At 39.1% G+C, this 10,126-nt stretch overlaps 1 protein-coding gene across 2 annotated transcripts in view; it reads left to right on the forward strand.

Moving 5' to 3' along the window:
* The window catches only part of tut1 (terminal uridylyl transferase 1, U6 snRNA-specific), a 28,611-nt gene extending 18,485 nt beyond the window's left edge, over window positions 1-10,126 (forward strand). For both annotated transcript variants that reach the window (XM_041173709.1, XM_041173710.1), the window contains 3 exons: window positions 4,213-4,335; window positions 6,330-6,422; window positions 6,958-10,126. In XM_041173709.1, coding sequence (XP_041029643.1) covers window positions 4,213-4,335; window positions 6,330-6,422; window positions 6,958-8,033 — 1,292 coding nt within the window. In that variant the 3' untranslated portion in view covers window positions 8,034-10,126. The remainder of the gene's footprint in view (window positions 1-4,212; window positions 4,336-6,329; window positions 6,423-6,957) is intronic.

Genomic DNA, 10,126 nt, shown 5'->3' on the forward strand with positions numbered 1-10,126 from the left:
AACAATGTGAACAATAGGCAATGCTGGGAGTACACCGCAGGTCTGTTAGTGTTTATGAAGAGAAATAATTGGTTTAGCTTTCATCAGAACGAGAAACTGAGGGTTAAGTAAGCTCCTTTTATATGACTGATCAAATAAGGAAGGCATAGTAGAACTGGTTAAGAATAAAGTATAGCAACCCCTGTCTTTAAAAAGTAGTCAAACAGTTAAAGAGCCTGTAATATTTTAAAGTTTAAAGATGTAAAAAAAAATGATGCATGGTAATGAATAAGGTTCTCACTCCCAATCCCAATCTCTCCCAATCTGGCGGAAAATCTTCATGCATATAGATAAGGGTAGGTCGAGTGTCTGCTGTGATCCCAACCCCTCCTTGTCCTGTGTCTCCACCCCCCACCCTACCACATATAATCTTCTTAAAAGGAACTATGATAGATTTTGAAATGAAAACAAAAAATGCTGGAAACCTTCAGATCAAGCAGCGTCTGTGATCAAAGAAACAGTTAATGGTTCAGGTTGCTGACCTGTGTGAAAGGTCACTGATCTGAAACATCAAGGCAGATTTGAAAAGGTAGCTTAAGGTGAAGGAACCCTTAAGAAGTGACCATAATATGATAGAATTTACCCTGCAATTTGAGAGGAAAAAGCTGGAATCAGATGTAACAGTATTACAGTTGAATAAAGATTACCACAGAGGCATGAGGGAGGAGCTGGCCAGAATTGACTGGGGGTTGAGCCTAGCAGGAAAGACAGTGGAACAGCAATGGCAGGAGTTTCTGGGAGTAATTTGGGAGACACAACAAAACTTCATCCCTAGGAAGAAGAAGCATACTAAAGGGAGGACGAGGTAGCAATGGCTGATAAGGGAAGTCAGGGACAGCATAAAAGCTAAAGAGAAAGCATACAATACGATGAAGAGCAGTGGAAAACCAGGGGATTGGGAAGCCTACAAAGACCAACAGAGGACAACTAAAAAAAAAAATAAGGAGGAAGAAGATTAAATATGAGGGTAAACTAGCCAGTAATATAAAAGAAGATTGCAAGAGTTTTTTTAGATATATAAATGGTAAGAGAGAGGCAAAAGTGGACATTTGGCCACTGGAAAATTACGCTGGAGAAGTAGTAGTGGGGAACAAAGAAATGGCGGAGGAACTGAATAGGTACTTTGGGTCAGTCTTCACAGTGGAAGACACGAGTGACATCCCCAAAGTTCAAGAGAGTCGGGGGGGTGCGGGGGGCGGAGGTGAGTATGGTGGCCGTTACCAAGGAGAAGGTGCTAGGAAAACTGAAAGATCTGAAGGTGGATAAATCACCTGGACCAGATGGATTACACCCCAGAGTTCTGAAGGAGATAGCTGAAGAGATAGTGGAGGTGTTAGTGGCGATCTTTCAGGAATCACTGGAGTCAGGGAGGGTCCCAGAGGACTGGAAATTCGCTAATCTAACCCCCCTGTTTAAGAAGGGAGTGAGGCAAAAGACGGGAAATTACAGGCCGATTAGCCTGACCTCGGTCGTTGGTAAGATTTTAGAGTCCATTATTAAGGATGAGATTTCAGAATACTTGAAAGTGCATGGTAAAATCGGGCAAAGTCAGCATGGTTTCATCAAGGGGAGGTCATGCCTGTCAAATCTGTTAGAATTCTTTGAGGAGGTAATGAGCAGGTTAGACAAAGGAGAGCCAATGGATGTTATCTACTTGGACTTCCAGAAATCAAGGTGCCGCACAGGAGGCTGCTCAGTAAGATAAGAGCCCATGGTGTTAGAGGCAAGGTATTAACATGGATAGAAGATTGGCTGTCTGGCAAGAGGCAGAGAGTGGGGATAAGGGAGTCCTTCTCAGGACGGCGGCCGGTGACTAGTGGAATTCCGCAGGGGTCAGTGTTGGGACCACAACTTTTCACTTTATACATTAATGATCTAGATGAAGGAACTGAGGGAATCCTGGTTAAGTATGCAGATGATACAAAGATAGGTGGAGGGACAGGTAGTATTGAGGAGGCAGGGAGGCTGCAGAAGGATTTGGACAGGTTAGGAGAATGGGCAAAGAAGCGGCAGATGGAATACAACGTGGGGAAGTGTGAGGTCATGCACTTTGGTAGGAAGAATAGAGGCATGGCCTATTTTCTAAATGGGGAGAGAATTCAGAAATCTGGAGTGCAAAGGGACTTGGGAGTCCTCGTCCAGGATTCTCTTAAGGTTAACTTGCAGGTTGAGTCGGTAGTTAGAAAGGCAAATGCAATGTTGGCATTTATTTCAAGAGGACTAGAATATAAAAGCAGGATGTGCTGCTGAGGCTTTATAAGGCTCTGGTCAGACCACATTTAGAATATTGTGAGCAATTTTGGGCCCGGTATCTCAGGAAGTATGTGCTGGCCCTGGAGAGCGTCCAGAGGAGGTTCATGAGAATGATCTGAGGAATGAAGGGCTTAACATATGAGGAACGTTTGAGGACTCTGGGTCTATACTCGATGGAGTTTAGAAGAATGAGGGGGGATCTGATTGAAACTTACAGAATACTGAGGGGCCTGGATAGAATGGACGTGGGGATGATGTTTCCACTAGTAGGAGAGACTAGGACTCGAGGGCACAGCCTCAGAGTAAAGGGAAGACCTTTTAGAACAGAGATGAGGAGAAACTTCTTTAGCCAGAGAGTGGTGAATCTATGGAATTCATTGCCAAAGAAGGCTGTGGAGGCCAGGTCATTGAGTATATTTAAGACCGAGATAGATAGGTTCTTGATTGATAAGGGGATCAAAGGTTACAGGGAGAAGGCGGGAGAATGGGGTTGAGAAACTTATCAGCCGTGATTGAATGGTGGAGCAGACTTGATGGGCCGATTGGCCTAATTTCTGCTCCTATGTCTTATGGTCTTAACTTTGTCTCTCTCTCTGTCTGTCTGACTTACTGAATGTTTCCAATATTTTTTGTCTTTATTTTATCCATCTGACATTTGCTGTTTGTGTTCAAGCATGATGAACTCACACCTGGTTGAGGTACTGGAGGGCCTTCATGAATGAGGAGCTGATCCTATTAATTTTCCATTTAGATTACACATACTTGTCGCAGTTGTGCTGATTCCTAGGTGACTGAATGTAGCATGTGGCTTGGAGCCATGTAAAACTACAAGCTAAAGCTTAATCCTTGGTCTGTGCCGAAAACAAAGCAGCAGCTGGGGGTCAAAAGTGACCACATGTGGTACAAGATCAGCCTTGGCTGAAATGGCCTCTGTATATGAACGGTATATCAGTGCCTATTATTCGCACATGAAGAATCACCTCTTGGGTGATGTCCTAGGATATCACCACTGGGAAACCGAATGTTGCTTGTTGCATACCTGATGTATAGAGCAATCAAAGATTACACAAATAGTAAACCTACCTCTATTTTATTCTAATATGGTTCCTGAACTACAAACCCAGAAGAGAAAATCCCCTTATTTTGCCAGTGTAATTTCTCCCCTCTTTTTCCTTGTTTATAATTATGATGCATCCATTTAGCCATATCTTAGTTGAAGTTGTTGCCTTCAACAGAGGTGGTGTTAAGGACGAAAGTCGGGGGGAAAATGGAAAGAGGTGAACGCCCCTCATCAGTCCTTGAAGCCCACTTTCATCAACTTCTCAACACATTGAATATTGAAAAATAAGTTTAAAATTATATATTTATAAAATTGTGCATGTTTATATTTAGACAAAATTCTTTGCAACAGTGATACGTTTTTCCTGGTTTTCTTTATTACTACATGGTTATATTGATACCATTCTGCTCCGTATTTCTGAAGCTTGAGCTTGATGTTGACTGGACATCTAAGAATGTCCAGTCAACATCACCCGATGGGCAGGTGCAACTACTATTACTGGGACTTGAACCAGGAACCAAATGTGCACAGAAGAACTACTTTAAAGCTGCCTTAGACGTTTGCTAATTCAAGTGTAGTTTTAGTCAGTATGTACCAAGGACGAATCTACTAATGTGAAATTGTCTGTAATCTATGGAAAATAATTGAAGAAGGGGTACTTGTGGTATCAGAACATTCACAGAAATACTCTGCAATTGAATACTGGAAAATTGCTGCTTCAGTTTTTATTGTAAAATCTGATTTTTCATTGTTAATGAACTAATGATATTGTGACTGCTATTTAACTTTTAAAATCTTAGTTTGACAAAAATATTTACACCTCCTTGGCTATATATGATTTATTTTTCACTTTTTCTCAGGAAATCCTTTTGGAGGGGGGCCATTGATGAATAATTATGCAGTGACTCTCTTGGTTATGTTCTTCCTTCAGAACAGGACACCTCCAGTTCTCCCTACTGTGAATAATTTAAAAGAGCTTGCAGGTACAGATATAAAAAAGGAGATCTTGTATTCAAAATTTCTGCTAAAATATAGTTAAAAGAAGCATTGTAAAATTTACAGCAGATCCCCAAAAGATTTTTCAATGGAGGTTAACCAGACAAATTTCAAAATTTCCTAATTGTTGGAAGTTAGTTCAGTTGAGTAAAATTCTAGAGGGCAGACTTGCCCTTTTGCTTTCTTCGATACTTTCAAAAAACCAGTAGAACGTCTTCAAATTCTTTATACTTGCACTTTGATAATTTTGTTGAGTTGTAATTATTTTTATAAAGTACAGCAGTGTCAGTTTCTGGTAGAAGTTTAGCATGACTACAGGAACAACAAGTTTGTGTTTGACACTGACTTTTTCAGATCTAGGATGAATTTGAATTCAACCTAGACTAATGGACTGCAAGAGTCCAATATGAAATAAGGTTGAGCAGTTTCAATCCAGTGCAAAATGTCATATTAAACAGTTTTGAATTGTGCAATCTTACTTAGAATGGTTACAATGGAAGTAGAAGTGTCACACTGAAGCAGTGGGGAGTTTTCTGAAATTGGGGCAAGACATTGTTGGAGTAATGTAGAGAGAGCTTTCCCGGACCTTGGTGGTGCTTGTTACTATCAGTAAATGTAAACAATAGACAATAGTTTGCATTTCCCAACACTTAACATTCCATACCTTGAGCACAAAATTTAAAATACTTGATTGAAACATATAAAATCCTAGGGGTCTTGACAGGATGGATGTGGAGAGGATGTTTCCTCTTGTGGGAGAATCCAGAACTAGGCATCACTGTTTAAAAATAAGGGGTCGCCCATCTAAAATGGAGATGAGGTGAAATTTTTTCTGAGAGTAGTGAGTCTTTGGACCTTTTCTTCAAAAGGTGGTGGAAGCAGAGCCTTTGAATATTTTTAAGGCATGGGTGGATAGATTTTTAGTAAGCAAGGGGTGATAGGATATCGGGGGCAAGCGGGATGCAGATTTGAGGTTACTATCAGATCAGCCATGATCTTATTAAATGGCGGAGCAGGCTTGAGGGGCCGAATGGCCTACTCCTTTTTCATATGTTCGTATCTCCAAAAAAGCTAAAATCGCACAGTACAATAGATAACAAAAGCAAAATACCACAATTGCTGGAAATCTGAACTAAAAACAGAAAATGCTGGAAACTGTCAGTGGGTCAGGCAACATCTGTGGAGAGAGAAACAGAGTTAATGTATCAGGGCGATGACCTTTCATCAGAACTTGGACTTTTTTCACTCATATATTCTGGTTCACAAAATGCAAGGTGTCACTTGTTTAGTGATGAGGTGGAAAGGCACAAGTTTGATTTTCCTCTTTCCAGAGCTACTCTTCCCTGTTAAGCTGCAAGGGGGAAAGATGTTGACTGGAAATCTTCATGGATATCCTCCACTGGATTGCTGCCTTGAACATTCTAGCAATAAGATAACAAAGGCACTCTCAATGAGCTGACTGACTGCCATAACTTGCCCTCTTAGCCATAGGAGGTGCATTACTTGGGAATTGTTTGAAAGGGGAGATGACGAGTGAGTAAGAGACAATGTTGTCTGCAGAGGAGGATGCAGGCTTCTTACACCATGAAGTATGTAGACCATTTTGACGAGGCCAGGATAGCACAACAGCTTGTAACTCATTTAAAAAAAACTCTTATGATTGATGAATCATGTAGATTCTCCATCAGACATTTGTAGATGATAAAATCAAAGTGATTGTTCAAGCTCTATTGAAATAAATCAAACTAGAGCACTCATATTTTGACAGGCATGCGCTGGGTTAACACTTGGTGGGTTAATCCATGAAGATACCCTTAGCTTTAGCAGATAGCTGACCTTGGAGAAATATACATTGTATCTTACAACTTGTCTTACCTTGTAGGTAATGCAAGTTTTAATTTTAATCGTTTTCATGTCTGTATTTAGGTTACGTACAGCTTTGTAGTGAAGTGAAAATTAATTTCATTGTCTTTTTATTGAGATGAGGATGACCATTGCATAATTGATGGCTGGGACTGTACTTTTCCAAGTGATCGCACTAAAATTGAACCCAGTGCAAATTCTGAAGGATTATGTAAGTATTTAGTTGTTATTGATCTTTATTGTTTTAGTTTAATACAGTAGGTTACGTAATTATGTTCATACATAATGAAAAGTGTTGCTTATTTGTTTTTCAAAACTTTAAATTTATGGTGGCTGGGTGGTGTAGTGAATTAAGTACTGTGACCTGTGTTTGGCTGCAATCTTGACTGATAAGATAAAATTCTGTTGGCTGTCAGCATTCTGCATGAAATGCATTCAGGCAAACTTTATCCAGCTTCAGTATAAAATTGCTAATTTTACACTAATTGCCAATTTGACTCAGCCATAGGATAATTTATATGGAAAGTGCAAGAAGATCACCTGAAATTGGAAAAGGTTAGAGGCAACTTCACTCTGCATCTATGTGTTTCACCAGACTTATGGTATTCATTGAAAGGGTGCATGAATTGGAAAGATTTCAATCACCAGACTTAAAACCGCATGAGGATTTTTAAAAAAGAACTTAAACTGTTGCACTGAATTTGTAAATCTGTTCCTGGAACTAACAATTGCTTTGTTTGTGACAGGTGGGCTTCTTGCTGAGTTCTACAAATTTTACTCTCAGTTTGACTTTGCTGGAACTGTCATTTCACTGAGTGAAGGTAAAGTTCATCTTGTAACTGATTTTATTGGTCCCGAGTCAGACAAAAATCTCCGACTTGGGCCAATTAATATCCAGGATCCGTTTGAGCTGAGTCACAATGTTTCTGGAAACATTAATGAAAGGACGGGACAAAAGTTTAAACGACAGTTGGATGAAGCCTTCAAGTACTGTCGCAGCCTACAGTATCAGAGAAAATCAAACAAAGGGAAGATCTGGGGCTTAGTCAGATTGTTTCAACCTCTAAGTAGTACTGACTATTCCCCTGCACATTCTCCAGCAGTGGATTATAATCCAGGCAAAGAATTGAGCCATGTAGGGAATTTGTTAACTATTCCCTTCAAATTGTCATGCCTTTCAGAGCAAATGAGGAAAAAACTGTATGGATCTCCAGATTTCAGAGAAATCTGGTTTAACAAAGTGTGCCATGCTGTCTTCTATGTGATGGAGACTGTCCTTAAATGTAGTTGTTCATGTAATGAGGGAAATAATGTACAAACCGAGGATGTAAAGATCAGTAGCTTTGATGGAACTAGGAACAAAGAGGAAGACAGCTTTGGATTGAAGAGACCATATCCTATGGAAGAGATACCCGAAACATCAAGCGCCAAAAAAGCAAGAATTGAAACTCTTCAGTACCAGGGCAAAGTAACATGGCACTGTGCTGTTTGGAACAAAGTATGGGTTGGGCGGAGAAAAATGAGACGTCAGCTCCCTTATAGAACAAGCGAATCTGATGCAAACACTAGCGCGATTATCAATTCCTTGGAAATTGAAGAAAAAGTTACTGAAGCCATATTGCAGCAGGAGGAGGATGGGGATAAATCTAGCCCGTTAATAATGTTTACTCTCAGTGCCTTTCTGGTTGGAGGTAATGAAGACACAAGGACTATGATCAGAGTCACCCCCATTCAACACACTGCTTTATTCCTAGAATTCTTTCATTTTCTAGAATCGTTTGTTCCTAAGATGACTGAAAAATGCTTTGAGAAATCTGACTAAAATGTCGAGGACATGGCATTGATGTGGTTATGTTTTAAATAAGCTTTTTAATAAAATATTGAATTGACTTCTGGAATATTACTGAAAGCCTTTGTTATGAAATGTACAATGAAGTTGTGTGTTTCTCTGAAGAGCATTGAGTAAATTGGAACAGGAGTGGATCTATCATATAAATAGTATAACTGTTAAATCAGGGTTCCAAATAAACATCTGTATTCAGCAAAAATGTAGTGAGGTTGATGAAGCTTATTATTATGCCAACTTTCTGCAGCAAAAAAATGATATTTGGCTTCTTCTATTTGCACAGTGAGCTAATGTAAACTGGGATTATCTGGGGAGAAATCCAGTAGACATGTTACCTCTAATGGAGAGAAACATCAGAGAACAAAAGACTTATACATTGACTTGCTTATTTTACTGATGTAGCAAGTTTGAGCTTAACTGAACTTTCAAGCTCATTTGATAGACTTAAATTACAAAATGGGAATGGAATCTCTCCAATACATAGACATGTGCTTTGGCACTGCACCCAGGGATTGATCAACAGTGAATTTTGCTCTTGTGAAGTTTCTTTTGGGCATTGTAAATGCTCTTTTCATGACTAGCCTTCCACTTTTACTCTACTGTAGATTTTCTACTTTTTATAGATCTGTTTGCTTTTAATCTTATACTGATGTACCAGAGTTTTTCTGACTCTTGAAAGTTTTATTGATGAAAAGGTACAAGATATAAATGTCAAAGGTAGGTTTTGAACATCACTGAAGAAAATAAATTTGGGACTTTGCCTGTAAGCAGGTATTTGGCTGATATTCACTACTGAGCATTTTATATTGATGCATAAATACACCAATGCAGGAAATATCTATTCTTGTGATACATACCAAACTATTAGGGTGACGGAAGTGATGTGTGACCTACCCTCCTTCCCTATATTTCACAAACTTAGATTAAGAATATCACTATCATTAATGCTTCAGTGTGAATATCCTTTATTGAAAATATTGGAATGTGGGGATGATCAACCATATTAAACAATGCTGTCACCGTACAATGGGCAATATACTGCACCATAAACTTGGTGATTTTGTGTTTGTAATCTAGTTTGAAGGGTTTGATGGCAGTTATTTGCGTGTGTGTGTCAGAGGAGAGAGGGGGTTCCTTTCAGAGTGATAGGAGGTGGGTTGGATACAAGCGGCCCATATTGGAAGAATAGGAGAGGAATATCACTGAGCTTTACCACTCCATTATTTTTAAATTTTAAATGTTCTTGAGGATTGCAATTATCACCATTTTTTTGTGCTTGGCAACAGCACAAGTGATTGGCAAAACATTGGAATAAGCTTACTTAACACCTTTTGATATATAGCGCGTGTGAAAGACAAATGGAATTAATGAAAATCTGTAATCATGTGTTTATTGGAATCCTGGAGCTTTAATTTTGAACTTTTCCCATCCTCAACTACATTGTAAATTTGATAAATGTGTAATCACTTAGTGCTTAATATTCCTGGGGCAGGGTTTTAAGGCCCTGCTGTGGCATGTCTTCCCCCAGTGTTGCGGCGAGCCATTTAAATCTCTATTCAGTTCGGCAGGACTGTAATATCCTATCGGGCTGTAAAATCCTGGCCCAGGTCTCATTGTACGTTTATTTTAAAAATGAAATTACTAGTTTTATAATGAACATATACCAGTAGAAATCCTCTGGTATCTCTCCTGCTAAACTGTTTGGTAATGAAAGGACTTTGCAATGCATGCTTCTGCTGTTAAACTGGGGGCATGTTGGAGGTGGCCTTCGTCTTTAAGGGCTCATTCAGTACCTAATTGCTGTTTGGTAAGGATAGTTTGCAGATCAGAAGTAAGTTGTATATTTCCAGCACCATATCAGAATGAAACAATATGAACATCTGGATCTCGCATTCTCTCATTTTTAACACTTGTAAATGCGACATTTGAAATGTGGCGATGCTCTCTCAACTTTTATACATGTATATATTTATTGTTTGAATTTGTATTGGAGTTCTACAAAGTTGGTTCATTTTAAATTACTTAAATGTTAATTCTAAAAATAAAGTTTTTTTTAGTTTGTTTGGCAA

This window comes from Carcharodon carcharias, chromosome 23 (genome assembly GCF_017639515.1).
Source record: "Carcharodon carcharias isolate sCarCar2 chromosome 23, sCarCar2.pri, whole genome shotgun sequence".
Lineage (NCBI taxonomy): Eukaryota > Metazoa > Chordata > Chondrichthyes > Lamniformes > Lamnidae > Carcharodon > Carcharodon carcharias.